The sequence below is a fragment of the Oncorhynchus keta genome, chromosome 8 (assembly GCF_023373465.1).
Source record: "Oncorhynchus keta strain PuntledgeMale-10-30-2019 chromosome 8, Oket_V2, whole genome shotgun sequence".
NCBI lineage: Eukaryota > Metazoa > Chordata > Actinopteri > Salmoniformes > Salmonidae > Oncorhynchus > Oncorhynchus keta.
This window is the reverse complement of record NC_068428.1, coordinates 30,405,842-30,432,029: the sequence shown is the minus strand read 5'-3', so window position 1 is coordinate 30,432,029 and position 26,188 is coordinate 30,405,842. Positions and strand designations below refer to the sequence as shown.

General features: G+C 41.7%; 1 protein-coding gene across 2 annotated transcripts in view; it reads left to right on the top strand.

Annotated features, from left to right (window-relative positions):
- The window catches only part of LOC118371785 (MAM domain-containing glycosylphosphatidylinositol anchor protein 2), a 473,444-nt gene that overhangs the window by 305,929 nt on the left and 141,327 nt on the right, over positions 1–26,188 (top strand). For both annotated transcript variants that reach the window (XR_008141009.1, XM_052523975.1), the window contains exons 11-12: positions 8,428–8,576; positions 25,107–25,284. Coding sequence is in view for 1 of the 2 variants with exons in the window: in XM_052523975.1 (XP_052379935.1) it covers positions 8,428–8,576; positions 25,107–25,284 (327 nt within the window). In the remaining variant the exon portion in view is untranslated. The remainder of the gene's footprint in view (positions 1–8,427; positions 8,577–25,106; positions 25,285–26,188) is intronic.

The following is a 26,188-nucleotide window of genomic DNA, read 5'->3' as shown; positions in this document are numbered from 1 at the left end:
TAAAAGTGAAAGGCTTAACCTCAGAAGTGATTGATTTGACAGTAAACATTGTCTTTGTGTTGGGAAAGTGCAGTACCATATGCAGTCATTGAGTTCAAGCTTCACATCATTTACCTTTTGTCTCATTCACTGTACTTTTCACAGGAATTGGCATTGAGAGTTTTGCAATTAAACATGTAAATAGTTAACTTATTAATATTCAGACTTTATGTACTTTTAAACCACTTACTTCAAAGAAGAGGAAGGGTCAAATACAGAAGAAAAACAACAAACTAGCCTTAAAGCCATGATTTTGTGAACCAGGGCCCCTCATTTATCAATGTTGCATAGAAAAGCTTCTAAATGAACTCGTACGAAGAAAATGTAGAATGTTTGCAAGTACAAAAAAGTTGGTATTTATCAATTGCGCGTACTCTTTATTTACACACACACCTGTAAGTATTTTGCCTTGATAAATCAGACATGTTCTAAAACACTGTGCTTGTGCAGGTGAAGTCTCATTTACATAAAGAACCGCCCTAAAGGATCATTTATGATCACAAACCTTCCCTTTGAATCTGAAAGAAATGTCACTAGTTTCTGTTCGCCAACATGGAGAAATGAAAGAAGACAAAGAAAAACTTTGCGGATGCAGAAATATAACTTTTGATCACTGAAGTGGAAGAAAAACAAGCCATACTTTTTGGAGCCCTCAACAATGGCTTGACAAATAGAGAAAAAATATTGCTTGGGAGCAGGTTAGAGCTGTGGTAAATTCTGCCTCATCTGAGTGCAGAAAAGTTAATGAAATTTAAAAGAAATGGTTTGATTTGAAAACATGCAATTTTTTTTAGATGATCCACAAAAGGGCTATAAATGTAACAGGAGGAGGGCAGAGCGAATCTTCACTGTCAGCTATGGACCAGCGCATTGGCAGCATAATTGGAGAGACCTCAGTGTCTGGCATCATTTGTGATGGTGATACTGAGGACCCTCTCCCAGACCCTGAAGGAATACCGGACACACCAACTGATGGTAAGTCATTCTTTATATTCGCAACCATATTCAGACATGGACCACATCTAAATATTTTTTCTTGACAATAAATATAACAAATATACATTACGGTTCAAAAGTTTGGGGTCCCTTAGAAATGTCCTTGTTTTTTAAAGAAAATCACTTTTCTTGCCCTATAAAATAACATCAAATTGATCAGAAATACAGTTTAGACAAGGTTAATGTTGTAAATGACTATTGAAGCTGGAAACTGCTGATTTAAAAAACATTTTGTTATGGAATATCTACATAGGCCTACAGAGGCACATTATCAGCAACCAGCACTCCTGTGTTCCAATGGCATGTTGTGTTAGCTAATCCAGGTTTATAATTTTAAAAGGCTAATTGATCATTAGAAAACCCTTTTGCAATTATGTTAGCACAGCTGAAAAAGGTTTTTCTGATTAAAGAAGCAATACATCTTGAGACCAGTTGAATATCTGGAAAATCAGCATCTGTGGGTTCGTTTACAGGCTCAAAATGGCCAGAAACAAATACTTTTCTCCTGAAACTCATCAGTCTATTCTTGTTCTGAGAAATGAAGGCCAGTTACTTGGCAATTTCTCGCATGGAATAGCCTTAATTTCTCAGAACAAGAATAGACTGTTGAGTTTCTGGCCATTTTGAGCCTGTAATCGAACCCAGAAATGCTGATGCTCCAAAAACTCAACTAGTCTAAAGACTGATTGCTTCCTTAATCAGAACAACTGTTTTCAGCTGTACAAATGTACAAATTGATAAATCCCACACTTTGCTGAGAAATGATCGCACGCATGGTTTTCAAACATTTCTGTTCATATGCAACATTGATAAATGAGGGCCTAGACATTTAGCCCAGTGAACTTTGACCCTGATGTTCTGTATAAATAGGTTATCCAGGTCTTTAAATAAATCAAATCAAATGTTATTTGTCACATGATTCGTAGACAACAGGTGTGGACTAACAGTGAAATGCTTACTTTACGGTCCCTTCCTAACAATTGCAGAGAGAACAAAAATAGAGAAATAATAGAATACAAAACACGTAATAATAAAAGTAATAATAAATACGCAATGAGTAACAATAACTTGGCTATATACACAGGATACCAGTACCGAGTCGTTGTGCAGGGGTACGAGGTAATTCAGGTAAATATGTACAGTGCTACTTTGAAGAATCGAAAATCCAAAATATATTTAGATTGAACACTTTTTTGGTTACTACATGATTCTGTATGTGTTATTTCATAGTTTTGATGTCTTCACTATTACTCTACAATGTAGAAAATAGAAAAACAAAGAAAAACTCTTGAATGAGTAGGTGTGTTCAAACTTTTGACTGGTACTGTACATATAACTAGGAATAAAGTGACTAGGCAACAGCATAGATCATAAACAGTGGCAGCAGCGTATGTGATGTGTCAAAAAAAGTTAGTTGTTTCCAATATGACAGACATTTGATGGACCTCTGATTGATTTACACTCCTACCAGCCTGCGGTCTGATTGGTTCACACTTCCCAGCCTGTGGGATAAACTCTGCTGATTGGTTCACACTCTTCAGACGGAATACTGGTAGGTTGACCCTCCCCAGCCTGTGGGGCTAAACTCTCAACTCTGGGGAACATTAAATATGTCTGGGAGACTGCATTGAGTCTTTATAAGTCATGACAGCTCTAATACATGTTGTCTCAACTTCATATTGTCAGATCACTGCATCGCTTCATTTCAGTTAGCATTAGCCTCAGTCTCGACTATCGCTATTAGAAATCAACAGATATACAGTGGGGCAAAAAAGTATTTAGTCAGCAACCAATTGTGCAAGTTCTCCCACTTAAAAAGATAAGAGAGGCCTGTAATTTTCATCATAGGTACACTTCAACTATGACAGACAAAATGAAAAAACAAAAATCTAGAAAATCACATTGTAGGATTTTTAATGAATTTCTTTGCAAATTATGGTGGAAAATAAGTATTTGGTCAATAACAAAAGTTTATCTCAATACTTTGTTATATACCCAATGACAGAGGTCAAACGTTTTCTGTAAGTCTTCACAGGGTTTTCACACACTGTTGCTGGTATTTTGGCCCATTCCTCCATGCAGATCTCCTCTAGAGCAGTGATGTTTTGGGGCTGTTGCTGGGCAACACAGACTTTCCACTCCCTCCAAAGATTTTCTATGGGGTTGAGATCTGGAGACTGGCTAGGCCACTCCAGGACCTTGAAATGCTTCTTACGAAGCCATTCCTTCATTGCCCGGGCGGTGTGTTTGGGATCATTGTCATGCTAAAAGACCCAGCCACGTTTCATCTTCAATGCCCTTGCTGATGGAAGGAGGTTTTCACTCAAAATCTCACGATACATGGCCCCATTCATTCTTTCCTTTTCATGGATTAGTCATCCTGGTCCCTTTGCAGAAAAACAGCCCCAAAGCATGATGTTTCCACCCCCATGCTTCACAGTAGATATGGTGTTCTTTGGATGCAACTCAGCATTCTTTGTCCTCCAAACGAGTTGAGTTGAGTTTTTACCAAAAATATATATTTTGGTTTCATCTGACCATATGACATTCTCCCAATCTTCTTCTGGATCATCCAAATGCTCTCTAGCAAACTTCAGATGGGCCTGGACATGTACTGGCTTGAGCAGGGGGACACGTCTGGCACTGCAGGATTTGAGTCCCTGGCGGCGTAGTGTGTTACTGATGGTAGGCTTTGTTACTTTGGTCCCAGCTCTCTGCAGGTCATTCACTAGGTCCCCCCGTGTGGTTCTGGGATTTTTGCTCACCGTTCTTGTGATCATTTTGACCCCACGGGGTGAGATCTTGCGTGGAGCCCCAGATCGAGGGAGATTATCAGTGGTCTTGTTTGTCTTCCATTTCCTAATAATTGCTCCCACAGTTGATTTCTTCAAATCAAGCTGCTTACCTATTGCAGATTCAGTCTTCCCAACCTGGTGCAGGTCTACAATTTTGTTTCTGGTGTCCTTTGATAGCTCTTTGGTCTTGGCCATAGTGGAGTTTGGAGTGTGAATGTTTGAGGTTGCTTGTTTTTAGGTGACCAAGTACTTATTTTCCATCATAATTTTCAAATAAATAAATACAAAATCCTACAATGTGATTTTCTGGAGAAAAAAAATCTCATTTTGTCTGTCATTTTGTCTGTCATCGTCAAATTACAGGCCTCTCTCATCATTTTAAGTGGGAGAACTGACTTTTTTGCCCCACTGTAGCTGTTTGAACAGTTTCAAATTTCTGGGTGGTCACAGGGAGAATAATGTTACACTGTCTTTAGATAATCTCCTCTAGAATGTTGGTTTCTAAGTATTCATGTGTTTTCTTTGACCTGTGAGAAATGTATTTATGTTGGCTCTCTGTCTCTTCTTTAAATATTGAATACTGTATATCAAGCAGCCCACTTCAGCCCACCATACATAGCACAGGAGGTTGGTGGCACTTTAATTGGGGAGGACGGGCTCATGTTAATGGCTGGTGCTCTCAGACGAGACTATTCTGAGTAGATAGCCAGAGCTAGTTTATTTCCATTGACGCACAACGACTATACCACTAAGCTAAGAATGACGTGAATAATCAAGTTAATAAACGCTGGGTAGTTAGATAGCATATCGATAATATACTGGCAAGTTCAATGTATTATGATGCGGTTTGTAAGGATAGCATAACCAACACAGTCAGCCAACATAACGTGTAGCGTAAATAATTTGTAAAGTCATTACTTTATTACATTGCTCAACATGTTCTAAACATTTGTCATAATTAGTTAAAGCAATTCATTTGTTTCCGCTCTCGTCGGACTTCCGCTGCATATTTTCCTCCATTTTCTTCAAATCTTAAAACGTTGTAAAGCCACGGCCATTTCCTGAAGAATTGCATTAAGAGCCCTAAAAGTACGGAAATAGTGTGCACTGCATGTATACTTCGTATTTTGGCAAATGTAGTACGACATCTGGGAACTTTTAGCATACTAACTCTATCCATGCTATGACCAATAAGCTTACTACATACTCAATTTATGTCACAAATAGTGCAGTTAGTGGGCTTAGTACCAACAATTCTGAAATCTTCATCCCTAACTATAACATTTTCAGACAAGATAGAATGTCCAAAGGGGGCGGTTTTGCAATCTACTGCAAAGATAGCCTACAGAGTTCTGTCCTACTATCCAAGTCTGTACCCAAACAATTTGAACTTCTACTTTTAAAAATCCACCTCTCTTTTATTTTATTTCACCTTTATTTAACCAGGTAGGCTAGTTGAGAACAGGTTCTCATTTGCAACTGCGACCTGGCCAAGATAAAGCATAGCAGTGTGAACAGACAACACAGAGTTACACATGGAGTAAACAATTAACAAATCAGTAACACAGAGAAAAAAGGGGAGTCTATATACAATGTGTGCAAAAGGCATGAGGAGGTAGGCGAATAATTACAATATTGCAGATTAACACTGGAGTGATAAATGATCAGATGATCATGTACAGGTAGAGATATTGTTGTGCAAAAGAGCAGAAAAGTAAATAAATAAAAACTGTAGGGATGAGGTAGGTGACAATGGGTGTGCTATTTACCAATAGATTATGTACAGCTGCAGCGATCGGTTAGCTGCTCAGCTAGCTGATGTTTGAAGTTGGTGAGGGAGATAAAAGTCTCCAACTTCAGCGATTTTTGCAATTCGTTCCAGTCACAGGCAGCAGAGTACTGGAACGAAAGGCGGCCGAATGAGGTGTTGGCTTTAGGGATGATCAATGAGATACACCTGCTGGAGCGCATGCTACGGATGGGTGTTGCCATCGTGACCAGTGAGCTGAGATAAGGCGGAGCTTTGCCTAGCATGGCCTTGTAGATGACCTGGAGCCAGTGGGTCTGGCGACGAATATGTAGCGAGGGCCAGCCGACTAGAGCATACAAGTCGCAGTGGTGGGTAGTATAAGGTGCTTTAGTGACAAAACGGATGGCACTGTGATAAACTGCATCAAGTTTGCTGAGAAGAGTGTTGGAAGCAATTTTGTAGATGACGTCGCCGAAGTCGAGGATCGGTAGGATAGTCAGTTTTACTAGGGTAAGCTTGGCAGCGTGAGTGAAGGAGGCTTTGTTGCGGAATAGAAAGCCGATTCTTGATTTGATTTTCGATTGGAGATGTTTGATATGGGTCTGGAAGGAGAGTTTGCAGTCTAGCCAGACACCTAGGTACTTATAGGTGTCCACATATTCAAGGTCGGAACCATCCAGTGTGGTGATGCTAGTCGGGCATGCGGGTGCAGGCAGCGATCGGTTGAAAAGCATGCATTTGGTTTTACTAAAAACAAGTTTCTCACCGTTGCCGCCTGCTATAGACCACCCTCTGCCCCCAGCTGTGCACTGGACACCATATGTGAACTGATTGCCCCCATCTATCTCCAGAGCTCGTGCTGCTAGGCGACCTAAACTGGAACATGCTTAACACCTCAGCTATCCTACAATCTAAGATTGATGCCCTCAATCTCACACAAATTATAAATGAACCTACCAGGTACCACCACAAAGCCGTAAACACGGGCAGCCTCATAGGTATCATCCTAACCAACTGTAAATACACCTCTGTTGTTTTCAATCAAGATCTCAGCGATCACTGCCTCATTGCCTGCATCCGTAATGGGTCAGCAGTCAAATAACCTCCACTCATCACTGTCAAACGCTCCCTGAAACACTTCAGCATGCAGGCCTTTCTAATCGAGGTATCCTGGTAGGATATTGATCTCATCCCGTCAGTAGAGGATGCCTGTTTGTTTTTTAAATGCTTTCCTCACCATTTTAAATAAGCATGCCCCATTCAAGAAATGTAGAACCAAGAACAGATATAGCCCTTGGTTCTCTCCAGATCTGACTGCCCTTAACCAACACAAAAACATCCTATGGTGTTCTGCATTAGCATCGAACAGCCCTCTTGATATGCACATTTTCAGGGAAGCTAGAAACCAATATACACAGGCAGATAGAAAAGCCAAGGCTAGCTTTTTCAAGCAGAAATTTGCTTCCTGCAACACAAACTCAAAAACGTTCTGGGACACCCAAAGTCCATGGAGAATAAGAACACCTCCTCCCAGCTGCCCACTGCACTGAGGATAGGAAACACTGTCACCACCGATAAATTCACTATAATTGTGAATTTCAATAAGCATTTTTCTACGGCTGGCCATACTTTCCACTTGGCTACCCCCAACCCGGTCAACAGCACTGCACCCCCCACAGCAACTCGCCCAAGCCTTCCCCATTTCTCCTTCTCCAAAATACAGTCAGCTGATGTTCTTAAAGAGCTGCACAATTTGGACCCCTACAAAATGCCGGGCTAGACAATCTGGACCCTTTCTTTCTAAAATGATCTGCCGAAATTGTCAAGAGGCTCTATCCAGAGAGCCTCTGAGTCAATGACACAGTAGAGAAAAGAAAGTCTATATACAGTGTGTGCAAAAGGCATGACATAGGCAATAAATAGGCCAGAGGAGCGAATAATTACAATTTAGCAGATTAACACTGGAGTGATAAATGAGCAGATGATGATACTGGTGTGCAAAAGAGCAGAAAAGTAAATAAAATAAAAACAGTATGGGGGTGCGGAAGGTAGATTGGGTGGGCTATTTACAGATGGACTATATACAGCTGCAGTGATCGGTTAGCTGCTCAGATAGTAGACATGATTCATTTTGCGTATGGTTTCCTAGAAACAAGGGTGACTAAACTAAACCTTTGGCTCAATTTGACCCTACTCTTCCCTACAGCACTTTTTTTCTGTTCTGACAATAACACAGCTGACCTTGTGGCTTCCATCAAAGGAATCAGATTTATTGACAAAATGTCTGAGAAAGATCGACACACTTCTGTGAAAACAAGTTTCCATCAGTACAAAAGAACGAACACCACTGACTCCTTATCAAACGGGTCAAAAACAGGCCAAATCAAAGTTTGAACATGTGCCGAATACAACAGGTGTAGTAGACCTTACAGTGAAATGCTTACTTACGAGCCCCTAACCAACAGTACAGTTTCAAAAAATACTGGTTATTGGAGGCAACTCTCATGGTTGATGCATTGCAGCAATTTTGTGGAGTAATAGTCAACATGACCTGTTTGCATTTTGGCAACCTGAAAGAAAAACGACAATGTGCAGTATGTGTTTATTTTTATTTTTACAATGGTCTACTTTTTTTTTACAGCAATTCACATGGCCCTCTTATTTAGCTTGATTCAGTATCTCTGGTACATATGTGACCTGTTTCAGGAAACTAGGCGTATGGCCACATATGGTCGGTCACATATGGCTTGGGTTCCTTACTCCCTTGATGCCACAGATAAAGCGGAATAGTGGAAGTTGAAATACAATAATATTTCATTCGTTGTAAATGTTTGTTTGTGTTTACAGGGAAAGCGTATCCTCCAGAGTTCTACTACGACACGTACAGTCCGCTGTGGCAGAACCGGCCTAGAGTCTATGGCTTCAAACTGCAGTGGACCCAGATGAATCCCAACGCTGTGGATCGCATTGTGGCCTACCGCCTCGGCATACGCCAGGTAGAATTTTTTTTTTGTGTGTGTGTGTGTGGGGGGGTGTTTGCTGAACCTAACCCCAACCCTGGACGTAAAAAGGCCTTTACAGATGAATGACATGATAGAGAAAATAGCAGGAATAAACATAGAGGCTCTCTGGATATTCTCAATTCGTTTTGTTCTCCTTGGATGGCTCCATCGGCCCTGTGGAGAGAGATCACCCTGTGGAGAGAGAGCACCCTGTGGAGAAAGAGCACCCTGTGGAGAGAGAGCACCCTGTGGAGAGAGAGCACCTTGTGGAGAGAGAGCAACCTGTGGAGAAAGAGCACCCTGTGGAGAGAGAGCACCCTGTGGAGAGAGAGCACCCTGTGGAGAGAGAGCACCCTGTGGAGAGAGAGCACCCTGTGGAGAAAGGAGTGGGAGCCGTTGGACCTTTTTACCTTCAGATAACAATCAGCATTGATTGGTGGTCGTCCCAGGCTACTTTAAGAATGTCAATCTTTCTCTCTTTCCCCACTCTCTCACAATTTCTTATTCTCTCATCCTTCTCATCCTTATTCTCTCATCCTTTATTTAATCAGGCAAGTCAGTTAAGAACACATTCTTATTTTCAATGACGGCCTGGGAACAGTGGGTTAACTGCCTGTTCAGGGGCAGAACGACAGATTTGTACCTTGTCAGCTCGGGGGTTTGAACTCGCAACCTTCCGGTTACTAGTCCAACGCTCTAATCACTAGGCTACGCTGCCGCCCTCTCTCTCTCTCTGGTTCTCTTTTTCTCTCTCCTTGTCTGATTTCTCTTTCTCTCAGTCTCACACTTCCTACATCGTGGTGAAAGACAACTCCCCTGTCAAGAAGCGTTTTCTACAGCAACTGTTGTATCACCCAATTAAGCATCCATCCAGTCTAGTGGGCGTTTGTAGTGTGCTTGCGGTGATGCCTTCTGAATTGTCCCAGAGTGGATTATAGTAGTGTTGTATTGTACTTTATGGTATTGGTAGTTGTATTGGTTGTAGTAGTCTATTGTGTTGTTAGGTAAAAGGTTCAGCTACATAGCCATGTGAACACTGTTGTGCCTAGCTTCTATGTGTCTTTGCCTCAAACGTTTCACAACATTAGCATGTTGGTAGCGTGGTTAAACTGAGGCTTGATGCCACTATATGTGGCCTCTTTTATTTTACCCATAATAATCCCCTACTGTGACAAAGTGGCTCCCTCCTTATGGTCACAGCAGGCATTGACTTTCACAACATATAGCAATGTGGGCTAGGTCTCTACACAGTCTGTTGATGGGCTGAGAAACTGTTGATTGTGTCAGGCTTTATCACAATAATCACCACCTTTCAAGGAAGATACTGTATTCAGACATTGCTTTAAGGTCTGTATGTTGTAGTTTCTGTTGGCCTCTATCGGTTCAGAAGAAGCTTTTATTCAGAACCACTGCATTACAGGCGACAGTAAAGCCTTCCGAACTGACGTCCTCACATCTCTGCCCAAACTGAGTGAGTCTTATACCTGCCGTTCTAATCTGTTAGTATAATTCCATATTTGTTTCCTTCTACACCCCGTCAGGAATTTACACTTGAAAAACACATTAAAACCGAGCATGTTTGTGTACCGCAATTTTTTTTCTGTCAACGATCTTGATCGGCCTGTTTGGTAATAAATGAGGATGCACTCGCATGACTCGTTCATCCATCGTGGGAGCCAACGATACGCCGGCTTCCTGCTTGCCAGGCAGGCTGTTGTTTGAGCCCTTGCCAGGAAGATACATTCACTCTTCCTTCGCTGGCATTCAACTGGTCCTTTTCACAATTTCACAGATTAATTCTGTGCCGTTGCTAAAATGGGCCCACAGTAATTCAGCAATCACATTAACATTCTAATCTGTTTTGCTGTTGTTTGGAGAGAGAAAGAAATAAGGAAATAGGTCTTCCTGTCTGCACTCTTTTGCTTTTGTGGTTTTTATCTCCTACCTTGCAAGCAGAAAATCGTTGTTAGCGAGAATATATTTTCTTTCCACTCCCCCCCTCATCTCAACTAGGCTGGGTATCCTTGGCCTCCCTACCTGCTGTGTTCTTAGATACAGGAGGCATATACTGAGAAGAGGTTAAGAATGAGTTTATCGGTAACATTTACTTCTCCTTCATGTTTCATCTGGGTGAGACTCTCCATGTTTCATCTGGGTGAACCTCTCCATGTTTCATCTGGGTGAACCTCTCCATGTTCATCTGGGTGAACCTCTCCATGTTCATCTGGGTGAACCTCTCCATGTTTCATCTGGGTGAGCCTCTCCATGTTTCATCTGGGTGAGCCTCTCCAAGTTTCATCTGGGTGAACCTCTCCATGTTCATCTGGGTGAACCTCTCCATGTTTCATCTGGATGAGCCTCTCCATGTTCATCTGGGTGAACCTCTCCATGTTTCATCTGGGTGAGACTCTCCATGTTCATCTGGGTGAACCTCTCCATGTTCATCTGGGTGAACCTCTCCATGTTCATCTGGGTGAACCTCTCCATGTTCATCTGGGTGAACCTCTCCATGTTTCATCTGGATGAGCCTCTCCATGTTCATCTGGGTGAGCCTTTCCATGTTTCATATGGGTGAACCTCTCCATGTTCATCTGGGTGAACCTCTCCATGTTCATCTGGGTGAACCTCTCCATGTTTCATCTGGATGAGCCTCTCCAGGTTTCATATGGGTGAGCCTTTCCATGTTTCATCTGGGTGAGACTCTCCATGTTTCATCTGGGTGAGCCTCTCCATGTTTCATCTGGGTGAGCCTCTCCATGTTTCATCTGGGTGAGCCTCTCCAAGTTTCATCTGGGTGAACCTCTCCATGTTCATCTGGGTGAACCTCTCCATGTTCATCTGGGTGAACCTCTCCATGTTTCATCTGGATGAGCCTCTCCAGGTTTCTTATGGGCGAGCCTTTCCATGTTTCATCTGGGTGAGACTCTCCATGTTTCATCTGGGTGAGCCTCTCCAAGTTTCATCTGGGTGAACCTCTCCATGTTTCATCTGGGTGAACCTCTCCATGTTCATCTGGGTGAACCTCTCCATGTTCATCTGGGTGAACCTCTCCATGTTTCATCTGGATGAGCCTCCGCAGGTTTCTTATGGGTGAGCCTTTCCATGTTTCATATGGGTGAACCTCTCCATGTTCATCTGGGTGAACCTCTCCATGTTTCATCTGGATGAGCCTCTCCAGGTTTCTTATGGGTGAGCCTTTCCATGTTTCATCTGGGTGAGACTCTCCATGTTTCATCTGGGTGAGCCTCTCCATGTTTCATCTGGGTGAACCTCTCAATGTTTCATCTGGGTGAGCCTCTCCAAGTTTCATCTGGGTGAACCTCTCCATGTTTCATCTGGATGAGCCTCTCCAGGTTTCATATGGGTGAGCCTTTCCATGTTTCATCTGGGTGAGCCTCTCCATGTTTCATATGGGTGAGCCTTTCCATGTTTCATATGGGTGAACCTCTCCATGTTTCATCTGGGTGAACCTCTCCATGTTTCATCTGGGTGAACCTCTCCATGTTCATCTGGGTGAACCTCTCCATGTTTCATCTGGATGAGCCTCTCCAGGTTTCATATGGGTGAGCCTTTCCATGTTTCATCTGGGTGAGCCTCTCCATGTTTCATCTGGGTGAGCCTCTTCATGTTTCATATGGGTGAGCCTTTCCATGTTTCATATGGGTGAGCCTCTCCATGTTTCATCTGGGTGAGCCTCTCCATGTTTCATCTGGGTGAGCCTCTCCATGTTTCTTCTGGGTGAGCCTCTCCATGTTTCATCTGGTTGAGCCTCTCTTTCATATTTAATCTGGGTGAGCCTCTCCTTTCATCTGGGTGACGCTCTCCTTCATGTTTCATCTGGGTGATGCTCTCCTTCATGTTTCATCTGGGTGATGCTCTCCTTCATGTTTCGTCAGCCAAGAAATGATCTTGACCCTTTTTTACTTTTCCAATTTTCTTCCTTTGCGATGAGCGTTCTGATTTCATCCCTCTTGGCGATTGTGAAATCGATGGAACATGAACGAGTAAGGAGAAGAGAGGGAGCATAGAAGAGCAGGAGAGGGAGAGTGAGAGGAAGGGATGTAGGAGAAGAGGCCCCTTCATAAATAAATAAATGCTTAGATAACCCTGGTAGGACACTGAGTGGGGCGCGCTGAGACAGTGGTGCAGTAATGAAAGCGTTGGCACGTGGACCACTCTGTAACGGTATTTGTCGTTGGAAGAAGAGGAATCATCGGACCAAAGTGCAGCTTGGTAAGGGTTCATGCTTGATTTATTAAAACTGAACACTATAACAAAAATAAACAAGAGAATACCCGAAACAGTCCTGTAAGGTGAAAACACTAAACAGAAAGTAACTACCCACAAAAACCCTGTGGGAAAAAGCTACCTAAGTATGGTTCCCAATCAGAGACAACGATAGACAGCTATCCCTGATTGAGAACGATACCAGGCCAAAACAAAGAAATACAAAAACATAGCAAAAGGAACATAGAATGCCCACCCAAATCACACCTTGACCAAACCAAAATAGAGACATAAAAAGCTCTAAGGTCAGGGCGTGACACACTCTTCCTACACACCAGTCCTCCTCTCCTCTACCTGCTATTTATAGCCAGAGCAGACCAGCGAATACTACACCTGTTCTGTTCTGTTCCTCTTCCATTCCCACATAATCATTATCAGTCCCCCTCACTGCTGCCTTTGAATTAATACTGAGGGCTGGTGGGCTTTATGCCTCTGTAATGAATGGCTCTCTGTTATCGGCTGGGGCCTGGACAGACAGGCGGACGGGCAAGCTCGGCCGGTCGGGCTGAGGAGAGACAGTGTGAAACCGTAGTTGAAAGGAAGGAACGTAGGAGTGAGGAGAAGTACAACGCAGGATCACAGATCACCTTGGCTGCTGTCTGTCTGTCTGTCTGTCTGTCTGTCTGTCTGTCTGTCTGTCTGTCTGTCTGCCTGCCTGCCTGCCTGCCTGCCTGTTCCCTTCTGGCCCTGCTTCTGTACACTCACTACTTCAAGGCAAGGAAGCCTTTTCCTTTTTACTCTCTCTCTCTTTCTCTTTCCTTCCTTCTCTCATTCATTGCAATGAGGCAATGACAGTCTTTTCCTTCTTACTCTGCTCTGTCTCTCTCTTTCTCCCTCTCTTTCTCCTCCTCCAGAGTCAATTGATCTGTCAGTGTTGGATCAGTACGCAGGGTGAGGAGCAACACAGATCAATAGCAGCAGACTAATTACATGCAGCCAATCTCTCTCTCTCTGTCCCCCTTCCTCTCTCTCACTGCCCCCTCTCTTTCTACTTATCTCTCTCTTTATCTCTCTCCCTCTCTCTTTCTCCCTCTCTCTCGTAATATTGCGAAGCCACTTTGATTAGTCCTACGTTTCACTCTGCTCCCGCTGGTCTCTTTGAGCAACTCCTCTGATTCTTAAAGTTCCCGTGCAAATCCCACGAATTGTTGCTGCAGTCAAGTGAACTTACATGTGATAAGGCACTCTGCCTCTGTCTGACTCCCTCTTAACAAACACTTTGAGTGAAAGGTAATGGCATAAGCAGAAAATAATAATTGCGTCAAGTGGCAACGAGTCAAACAAACAATAATGGGGAAATAAAACAGAAACACCAAACTTAAGGAAGTCGAACAGAGACCCATTGTTGGAAATCACGTTCAAATAGTGAACGGGTTCTGTAATGAGCAATTGTAGTTCGATTTAATTATTTAAAATACAATTCTGTTCCCTGATGGTGGAAAGATGGATTCATCAGCTTCCATTTGCTCAGTCAGTTTGAGGCAGAGTGGTTCTGAAGCCAAGATTGGCATTTAAGGCCTCCATCTGCCGTTAACAGCAGTTACTACTTCCTCACACACGCACACACACACATGCACGCACGCACACACACACATATATGCACACTCACACACGAACGCTCCTGGGCACTCATATACACACACACACACTTCCTCAACTCTCATCCCGAACCCTTCCAATTCATGCCAATTAGCAGAGGTGCCTTTTGTACTCTGCGGTAGAGTGTAAATTAAAAGGGTTGGCGCAAGCAGTTACAGCCTGTGTACAATTATCAATAACAGACAAAAGCAGATTTACCTGTGAACCTAACTTAATGACAACTCTCAGTCGGTAATTACAGAGCAGACACACTCTAGTTAATTACTTAATTGTCTCTGGCCTAACAAACACACACGCACGTATACACACACACACACATTGCATCATTACAAACTCATCTATCACTTCTCTCTTTCCCTCTCTCCTCCCTCTCCCTCTCTAGCCTGGCTTCAAACATTCACACAGACATATGGTGACTAATTGTGATGCAGAAGCTGTTACAATCCTCTTTTCCACGTCTCTGCTATCCTACAACTGATCCTCTAGGAGAAAATACAACCCTCTTTCCTCTCTGTCTTTCTCTTTCTGGCCCCTCTCTCTTCTCCCCCCTCTCTCTCTTTCCTTCTACTCTCTCTCTTTCCTTCTACTCTCTCTCTCTTTCCTTCTACTCTCTCTCTTTCATTCTACACTCTCTCTCTCTCTCTCTCTCTCTCTCTCTCTCTCTCCCTCTCTCTCTCTCTCGATCTCTCTCTCGTTGGTGTGCATGCTGGGAGTAAGTTGGGAAGCAGGAGTGATTGTGGGAGCGACTGGAATTATTTTCACTCTATTGGGTTTCGGTGTCTATAAGTGCATATACACTACTGTTCAAAGGTTTGGGATCACTTAGAAATGTCCTTGTTTTTTAAAGAAAAGCACATTTTTGGTCCATTAAAATAACATCACATTAATCAGAAATACAGTGTGATCAATTAGCCTTTTAAAATGATAAACTTGAATTAGCTACTGTAACACAACGTGCCATTGGAACACAGGAGTGATGGTTGCTGATAATGGGCCTATGTAGATATTCTATAGAAAATCAGCCCGTTTCCAGCTACAATAGTAATTTACAACATTAACAATGTCCACACTGTATTTCTGAGCAATTTGATGTTATTTTAATGGACAAAAAAGCAGCTTTTCTTTCAAAAACAAGGGCATTTCAAACCCCAAAAGTTTGAACAGTAGTGTATATTGAGGGATTTAGTTGTTGTAAGGTTATACTGTCTCAATATTACTAAGCACGTATAGGGGTGGTGGGACAGTTGAGGTTGGTTTTCTCGAGGGAGCAACCAGCGGGAGGGGCTGGTTGCAATGGCCACTTCTGGAGGTTTGGAGTTTGAAAAACTTAGTCAGCGGCATTGGGTAAAGATTCCTGTTGCAGCAGGGTGTCCCACGGAAGAATGTAGTTTAGCAGTGGCTACTATCATTGGGTATTATAGCATAAAATCAGCCTCAAGGATGAATAGCGCTCTACTGATATTCTTAGATTCCATTGAAAAGGTGAATATGATAGTTGAGAGTGGTGTTGTGTTGCGGGAGGCACAGACGTTGGTATTTCCTCTTATGAATCCAACGAATAAAGTAATACTTTATTGTTAGATATCTACAACAAAGAAGGTTATTTTTGGATGCAAATCTCCTTTGCTGGAACATGTCGTGTCTCATATGATTTTAATGAAGGATACTGACGAACTGAAGTTAGCGTTCAGTTTTAAGATTTATGGATTTGATTATGTGCTCTACGTTTCTACTGAACCAAATGCTTTGGTTGTGGAAGAGAGTAGCATTTGTTATGTTATTGCCCAGAGAACGAGCGCAGAGCCCGGTAGCAGCTGTAGCGCTGGTATAGCTAAAGCACCACTGAGAAGGGATGAACACGCTAAGCCGGGTTCAGGGGAAGGGAGAAGGTGGGTAGATGTGGTGGGAAAAGTAGGAAAGGGAAGCAGTGTGGCTATGGGGGCAATTGTGGTAGGTCAGGAAAAAAGAATAGGGGGAAACAGTGGTGAGACTGCAATTGAGGTTGCTGGGGGGGGGGTGCTGGAATATGAAATGGGAGTTCAAGAGGAGAGTGCAACTATGGAAAATTAAGTAGCGGTTTTTAAAGTACCGAGGAGTAAGAGGAAGAATTTAAGGGGTGGCAAAGTTCCTCTACTTCCAAGAGGAAGGTAGAGATTTATAAATCAGTTTAGGATAAACAGGTTGTAGAGGTGGAATTTTCTTCGGGGGACGATAGCGATAGTGAGGCATCTGATGGGCCACAACAAAATAGCGAGAGAAATGTGGTGGAAGGGAGGTATGGGATTGAGAAGGTACGTAATTTTTTTAATTTGACAAAAGGGAAGAAATATATGCAGGATTATAATGTAACATATTTTTTTCCTGAATGTTAATTGTTTATTGAATCCGCAACATTTCTGATGTCAAAAATAACGGTGGGAGGTTTGACAAGCCATGAAATCTCTAGACTCAAGAAAGTGGTCACGAGAGTGACAAGTGATTTAAATTCTAAAGGAAATTAAAGAGTTCAGTCGCAGCCTTAACTCTGTAAAGAAATGTGTTTTCTGTCTCTTACTCTGCATTTTCTTTCGGCCATGAGCAGTTTTAAGATGTTTTAAACGTAAAAGGGTCGAGAGACGTAAAAAAAAGAGCCATAGTGTATGAGTTAATAAAGGGAAAGGGAAGTGACGTAAGTTTTCTACAAGAAACGCATAGTAATATGGAAAATGAAGTTATGTGTCAACAGGAGTGGGGGGGGCAGTGGTGTGTTGTCACAAAAACTCAAAACGTTGGGGTGTGGACATCCTGTTCTCAAGAGGGTTTTTGCCTTTATCATATAAGGTTGAGGGGAGGTTATTAAAAGTTAGAGCCAGATATGAAAACATCACAATATGTCTGATAGATGTATATGCCAGTAGTGGCAGTTGAGAGGGTTTGTTTTTTAGAGACATTATCAAATACCATTGAGAAATGTAATACTGAGGATTATTTATTTATTGCTGGGGACTTTAACTGCACAGTCAGTGATTTAGACAGAAATCACAAAGAACCTCATAAAGCCTTATTGTGAAACATGAACAGTGTGATATTTGGAGGAGTCAACATGGAGGCACGAGACAGTACACATGGGCCCAAGTGAGAGAGAACACCATCTCTCTGGCCAGCTTAGATAGATTTTATTGTTTTGAGCATCAATCTCAGGTCTGTAAATCAAGTGTGATAACCCCAGTGGGATTTTCTGATTATTGTTTAATAACAGAGGTTGTGTATATTACAGTTTTTCTCAATTGCTAAAACACTAAAACCCATTGGCTGAACAAAGTTCTCAGTTGCCTGGACTCATTTAGCTAATTATGCAGTCTGTTGTCAATACCTTAAACCATTTCACATGATGAAACACAATTTGCAGATCTCACTTAGACTTTTCAGCAAAACTCTAAACACATTCTCATTCTCAAAACACATTCTGCACTCTAATGTACATGTCGTCCATACTGGTAAACACAAGTGTCATCAATCAAATATAAATAGAGAACATATGTCATTGATTGAACACAACCACTCAAAATTGATTGAACCTGTTTCAAATGATGCGACACAACCAATATAAGTCAGTTCAGAGAGCAAACAGGTTGTTGAAGGTGGGAAGGAGAAAGTCTGAGAATGGATACTGTAGTACAGTGCATTGTAGGCTGTATACTGTACAATGGACAAATTGTATGGCCCTGAACATTGTGCTTTCCATTTATTAACAGTACTGACTGCTCAATAGATTTGGACTGGTTGCAGGTTCATATCAATAAAGAACAAGAATTACAGTATCACAGAGACAAAGAACAAGTTTGTGAGATGCAGGGTACAGTACTGTAAAAATAGGGGTACAAGGAGGAGGAAGAACAAAAAAAAACAAATTGCAAAGAGCAAAGCAGAGTAGTAATTTCTGATCAATTTTGAGCTACTATGATAGAACATGACGGGAAAAAATGAATATTTTTTTAGATTAAAAATGTATTTCTCCCTGAGAATTGTATGTTGTATGTTGTATGTTTTGAACAATGTGTTTTCTATTTTTCGTTGTATTGTTTACTGACTGCTTGAGAGTGTATATTATTCTGATCACTTTGTTTATGATTTGAGAGCAGTGTTTTGATTTTGAACACAGGTAAAACTGTTTTGAGGCGAATGTTTCATTTTGCAAGAGGAGTCAGAGGTTAAAGTGCTTGAAGATGAGGTTTTGTGTTTAATGTTTTCAGGAAATGGAGCAAGGTTTCAGAAATTGTGTTTTAGCAATTGAGAAAAACTGTAATGCTGTAAAACCCAAAAGCGCATACTGGCATTTTAATATAATGTTATTGAGTGACTTCAAGAAATGTTGTAGTTTGTTCTGGGAGAGGTGGAGGTCTCAAGAGGACAGTTTTGTATCCCTTCAACATTGGTGGGATATAGGGAAAATCCAGATTCAGCAATTCTTTAATCAGTGCACAATGAATGTCACCAGAGACATCACCAGATCAATGATCAATGAACGAGTCTGAGATAGTGGAACTCCTGACATTTGTTGAGACCACAGGAGTTCGAGGCCATACTCAGGCCCTCAAGAGAAAAAAAGCTGCATTGGCAGACCTGCTGGGTACCCGAGCACATGGGGCACATTGAGAAGTACGTTTCAGGGAATCTCTGAAATGGATGCAACATCCAAATTTTCTTTGGTTTAGAGAAAAAGAATGGATGCTGAGCTACACAAGTGTGAGTGCAAAGAGGATAAAACAGTGACACAACAGTTTTTTTTATTTAATCTTTATTTACTAGTCTACTATTTACTAGTCCAACGCCGGTTACTAGTCCAACGCTCTAACCACTAGGCTCCCACAAGTGGCTACAGAAGCTCAGGTTGGGCTAGAACAACCATTGTCTTTGCAGGACCTATACACTGCAGTAAAAGGCATGGAAAATAGTAGGGCACTGGGCAATGATGGGCTTCCCATTTACTTTTTAAAGTATTTTTGGGCTATGTTGGTGAAGGATTGGCTAGCAGTAGTTAATGATATTTTGACCGGAGGGTTGCTACCGATAAGCTGCAGGAGGGCTGTCCTCACCCTACTGCCAAAAAAAGGGTGACCCTAGTGGGGTGAAAAACTTGAGGCTGGTGGCCTTATTGTGCACTGATTATAAGATCCTGTCCAAGGCTTTGTACAAAAGGCTGAGGGAGGTGATGGGGCAAATTATACACACAAACCCGTCCTACTGTGTTCCCGGCAGGCAGATAGGGGATAACTTTTCCCCGATTCTGGATTTTCTGGACACCTCTAGGGCTATTGGGTTGGATGCTGGTCTAATTTCAATTGATCAGGAAAAGGTATTTGACTGAGTTGAACATCAATACTTATGAGGCATTTAGTTTCAGCTCTGGGGGATATATGGTGACATTGAAAGTGTATCGAAAGTTACCTGTGGCTTGAGTGCTCCTTTTAAAGTGTGTGGAGGTATTAGGCAGGGGTGTTTATTGTCGGGAATGTTATATGCCATCGCTATAGAGCCACAACTAAATAGCATTAGAAGGGGTGTACCTTTCCGAGGATATTCCTCCTATTCATCTCTCAGCCTATGCTGATGATGTAGTTATCTTCTTTGGGACTGGGGGGCAGTATTGAGTAGCTTGGAAATAAAAGGTGCCCAGAGTAAACTGCCTGCTACTCAGGCCCAAAAGCAAGAAAGTGCATATAATTAGTAGATTTGGATAGAAAACACTCTGAGACCACAGGAGTTCGAGGCCATACTCAGGCCCTCAAGAGAAAAAAAGCTGCATGAATGATGTCTGTGAGTATAACATAACTCATATGGCAGGCAAACTACTGAGAAGAAATCACACCAGGAAGTGGGAAAACTGAGGTTTGTAGTTTTTCAACTCATTGCCTTTCTAATATACAGTGTAAATGGGGTAATATTGCACTTCCTAAGGCTTCCACTAGATGTCAACAGTCTTTAGAACCTTATTTCAGGCTTCTATAGTGAAGGGAGAGAGAATGAGAGCTGTTTCAACCAGGTGTCTGGCAGAGTGCCGTGAGCTGATCACGCGTGCCCCCGTGATCAGACTGCCTGGTCCTGCCCGCACCTCGTGAGTTTTGATTTGTGAACTAAACGCGCTAACAAAAAGGAGGTATTTGGACATAAATGATGGACTTTATCGAACAAAACAAACATTTATTGTGGAACTGGGATTCCTGGGAGTGCATTGTGATGAAGATCATCAAAGGTAAGTGAATATTTACAACGCTATTTCTGACTTTTACTGACTCCACAACTTGGCGGGTATCTGTATGGCTTGTTTTTGTGTCTGAGAGTTGTACTCAGATTATTGCATGGTGTGCTTTTTCAATAAAGTGATTTTGAAATCTGACATTAAGGAGAAGTCTATCTTTAATTCTGTGCATAACACTTGTATCTGTTTATCAAAGTTCATGATGAGTATTTCTGTTAATTGATGTGGCTCTCTGCAAATTCTCCGGATGTTTTCGAGGCACAACATTACTGAACATAACGTGCCAATGTAAACTGAGATTTTTGGATATAAATATGAACTTTATCGAACAAAACATACATGTATTGTGTAACATGAAATCCTATGAGTGCCATCCAAAGTTTTTTAAGCTCTTAAATGATGTAAATTTATGAATGATTAAACATTCATGAATGTTTAATATTACAATTTTGTAATTTTAATATGGTGTGCTCCAACTTCACTGGATGTTGTCGATTTTGTAAAAGCGAGAATAAGCGTGGATATTGAGTTCTTCTTGGCCCTAAAAGATCTCCCATTGTTTGAGGAAAAGTGGGCTTACGAAGGAGCGGTATGTTTTCTGGAGGGGAGACCATTTTTGTCAAATGAAATAAGTTTAATGTAAATGTTTTATTTTTCTTTATTAGTTATTTATGTTAATTTAAGAATGACACATTTATTGTTTCATTTCTGAAAAGGCACAGAGTGCCATTATTTGTGTTAACTTCTTGCGTCGAGCCATCCCGGATCTGGGATCGTGAATACAGCCTCAAACTCATTACCATAACGCAACGTTAACTATTCATGAAAATCGCAAATGAAATTAAATTAATATATTTGCTCTCAGGCTTAGCCTTTTGTTAACAACACTGTCATCTCGGATTTTCAAAATATGCTTCTCAACAATAGCAAACTAGCATTTAGCATTAGCATTTAGCATTAGCATTTAGCGTTAGCATTAGCAAGCAACATTTTCACAAAAACCAGCAAAAACATTCAATAAATAATTTACCTTTGAAGAACTTCAGATGTTTTCAATGAGGAGACTCTCAGTTAGATAGCAAATGTTCAGTTTTCCTGAAAGATTAGTTGTGCAGGAGAAATCGATCCGTTTTCTGCGTCATGTTTGACTACCAAAAAAAAATGAAAATTCATTCATCCAAACGCCAAACTTTCTTACACATTAACTCCATAATATCGACTGAAACATGGTAAACGTTGTTTAAAATCAATCCTCAAGGTGTTTTTCACATATCTCTTCATGATATATCATTCCTGGAAGTCTCCTCTCTGTCTCAATCACATGGATGAATGCGAGCAGCTTGGAGATTACGCAACAATTTCAACAAAGGACACCGGGCGGACCCCTGGTAAATGTAGTCTCTTATGGCCAATCTTCCAATGATATGCCTACAAATACATCACAATGCTGCAGACAAAAAGGGCAGGCTAATTCGTGGCGCTTTCACAGCCATATAAGGAGACAATGGAAAACAGAGCCTCAAATCCTGCTCATTTCCTGTTTGAAGTTGCATCTTGGTTTCGCCTGTAAGATCAGTTCTGGGGAACCCACAGATAATATCTTTGCAGTTTTGAAAACGTCAGAATGTTTTCTTTCCAAAGCTGGCAATTGTATGCATAGTCGAGCATCTTTTTGTGACAAAATATTGCACTTAAAACGGGCACGTTTTTTTTATCCAATAATGAAATAGCGCCCCCCTAGCTTCAACTGGTTAATATAAAATGAAGGTTTCATAAAAACTCAAAACTCTCTCTTCTCACTTTCTGTATCTCTCTCTCTCTCTCTCTCTCTCTATATATCTATATATATATATATATATAACTGTCTCTCTCTTCCACCCCCCTTCGCTCTCACTCGCCGTCTCTCCATCTCTCTCTCTCTCTCTCTCTCTCTCTCTCTCTCTCTCTCTCTCCTTGCTCAGTCTTTATATCACTCTCTCTCTTCCCTTCTCTCTTTCCCCTCTCGCTCTTTCAGGTCAGTCACAGTGGTCAGGTATTCTGCCACTGTGTACTCTCTGTTTTTCGGCCAAAACGCATTCCAGTTTTCTTTGTTTTTTGGTAAATTCTTTCCAATGTGTCAAGTAATTATCTTTTTGTTTTCTCATGAAAGGGTTGGATCTAATTGTGTTGCTGTTGCTGTCCTGGGGCTCTGTGGGGTATATGTGTGTTTGTGAACAGAGCCCCAGGACCAGCTTGCTTAGGTTCACCTCTCTGTAGGTGATAGCTTTGTTATGGAAGGTTTGGGAATTGCTTCCTTTTGGGTGGTTGTAGAATTTAACGGCTCTTTTCTGGATTTTGGTAAGTCGTGGGTATCAGACTAATTCTGCTCTGCATGCATTATTTGGTGTTTTACGTTGTACACAGAGGATATTTTCGCAGAATTCTGCATGCAGTCTCAATTTGGTGTTTGTCGCATTTTGTGATTTCTTGGTTGGTGAGCGGACCCCAGACCTCACAACCATAAAGGGCAATGGGTTCTAAAACTGATTCAAGTATTTTAAGCCAGATCATAATTGGTATGTCAAACGTTATGTTCCTTTTGATGGCATAGAAGGCCCATCTTCCCTTGTCTCTCAGATTGTTCACTGCTTTGTGGAAGTTACCTGTGGATGTTTAAGCCGAGGTATATGTCATTTTTTGTGTGCTCTAGGGCAGCGGTATTTAGATGGAATTTGTATTTGTTGTCCTGGCAACAGGACCTTCTTTGGAACACCATTATTTTTGTTTTACTGAGATTTACTCTCAGGGCCCAGGTCTGACATAATCTGTGCAGAATATCTAAGTCCTGCTGTAGGCCCTCCTTGAATGGGGACAGAAGCACCAGATCATCAGCAAACAGTAGACATCTGACTTCAGATTCTAGTAGGGTGAAGCCGGATGCTGCAGACTGTTCTAGTGCCCATGCCAATTAGTTGATATATATGTTGCAGAGGGTGGGGCTTAAGCTGCATCCCTGTTTCACCCCACAGCCCTGTGGAAAGAAATGTGTTTGTTTTTTGCCAATTTTAACTGCACACTTGTTGTTTGTTGTTTATAATGTTGTTTGTTTTCTGAAGGTTTCTATCAAATTGTATAGCAGACCCACATGCCAAATTGAGTCAAAAGCTTTTTTTATATCAACAAAGCATGATAAGTGTTTGCCTTTGTTTTGGTTTGTTTGTTTGTCAATTAGGGTGTGCAGGGTGAATACATGGTCTGTCGTACGATAATTTGGTAAAAAAAACAATTTGATATTTGCTCAGTACTTTGTTTTCACTGAGGAAATGTACGAGTCTGCTGTTAATGATAATGCAGAGGATTTTCCCAAGGTTGCTGTTGACGCATATCCCACGGTAGTTATTGAGGTCAGATTTGTCTACACTTTTGTGGATCCGGGTGATCAGTCCTTGGTTCCAAATATTGGGGATGATGTTAAAGAGTTTAGGCTTACTTATGTCATGCAATAAAATGCAAATGAATTACTTAAAAGTCATACAATGTGATTTTCTGGATTTTTGTTTTAGATTCTGTCTCTCACAGTTGAAGTGTACCTATTATAAAAATTACAGACCTCGACATGCTTTGTAAGTAGGAAAACCTGCAAAATCGGCAGTTTATCAAATGCTTGTTCTCCCCACTGTATATATGTATATCTCTCTCTCTCCCTCTCTCACACTCTTGTTCTCTCTAATGTTCAATACCTTCCTATTGAATGCAGGATCCCATCTCTTTGCTTCTTTGTATTCCATACTGGTTCAAAGTCACGTTGCCATTGTCTGACTAGCAGGAGCCGTATGATGGTGATTCAGATTAGATCATCACCTGAAGGCAGGTTCACGGGAGAGCAACACAAAAAGATGTGATGTAAAATTCTCTTTACAGTTGGAGTCTCTTTTAAGGCACGTGCCCGGTCTGTGTGATGCGAAGGATAGAGAAACGTTGTGGACTGTGATTAGAGGGAAACTTCAAAGATGACCATGTTTGGTGAGAGGATGTTGATCAGGATGAGAAGGGAAAGGCAAGTGTTGAGAATCTACTATAGATTGGTTAGCATCACTACTGGTCATGCCCCCTGTCGTGTCTTGTAAAGGTTTCTAAACTACATTCATGACATGAGTCTCATTCCTATTCAATTATTCAATCAGGACTTACTCTTCATCTCCATTCACAAAGGCAACACTAGTTTGAAACACCAAAATGTGGGAGTCTCATTATAGTGTTATTTTCTTCCCATGTGTGTGTCCGTGTGTGTCCGTGTGTGTCCGTGTGTGTCCGTGTGTGTCCGTGTGTGTCCGTGTGTGTCCGTGCCTGCATGCCCCTGAATTCATGCGTGTGTTAGTTTCACGAATTCTAACTCTGTTGTAATGTGTCCTCCTGTCCAGATGGGACAACAGCGGTGGTGGGAGCAGGAGATCACTGTGGAAGGAACCATCACCAAGGGAGAGCTGATTACACACAACCTGACAGAGCTTATCAAGCCAGAGGCCTATGAGGTGCGCCTCACCCCAATCACACGCTTCGGAGAGGGGGACTCCACGATCAGGATCATCACCTACAGTGGTGAGTAGACCATTGGTTCAGTCTATATACTGTATGTCTAAGGTTGCACAATTCTGATAACTTTCAGAAAATTCCCAAATTTTCCAGAAATCCTTGTTGAGGATTCCTGTTTTCCCTCCTGATTCTGGGAATCTTCCAGGCAGTCAAATTCCACGTGGCCATTTAGTCACAGTAATTAAGCTCTGATGCTGCTGATAGTCATTAGTAGCCTAGCAAACTTGCTGCCTGGTACTCAGCACTCTATTGTCCCTCTAATAACCTTGACATCAACGCAAATGTAATCGAAAATCTAATCAAACATAAGCTCATGTTGCTCAACATTTCTATAGGCTATGCAATTGTGTGAGAAAACAGAGTGTATGCCTCTTAAAAAAGAGGAGGATCCCATCAGCTTTCTATAGGCTAGGCCTACCATATTTATTTCTAAACTTTCCTAATATTTAGCACAATGCTAATCTTTACAACTCATCTTGTTGGTTGACGTAAAATAAATGTGGACAGTTCTTTCAATATCTCCATTATGCACCTCGGAATTGGATAAGGATGCTCACTTGCGTCCCCAAGCAGGCAGCACCCAGGAAGATGGTGCATTATGGCCACACAAAGATGATGCCGCCAGGAAATTTGAGGCATTATCAAGTACTTCTTAAATTGTGAATGAGAGACTGACAAAGTGTGTACAGTCTGCACAACATAACAAAGCAGAGCTCATGCCTTTCAAGCGACGTTTTTCAAATCATCATTAGGGTCAAATCGTGTAGCCTTTTTCAGGAGCTAGCTTGGCTATGCTAGCTAACCCACAGCAAACCCATTATTGACAGTGAGATACCGGAGCTAGCTTGGCTATCATGCTAACCCAGAGAGCATAAGACACAAAGCATCATAACATCTGCCAGTAAATTCA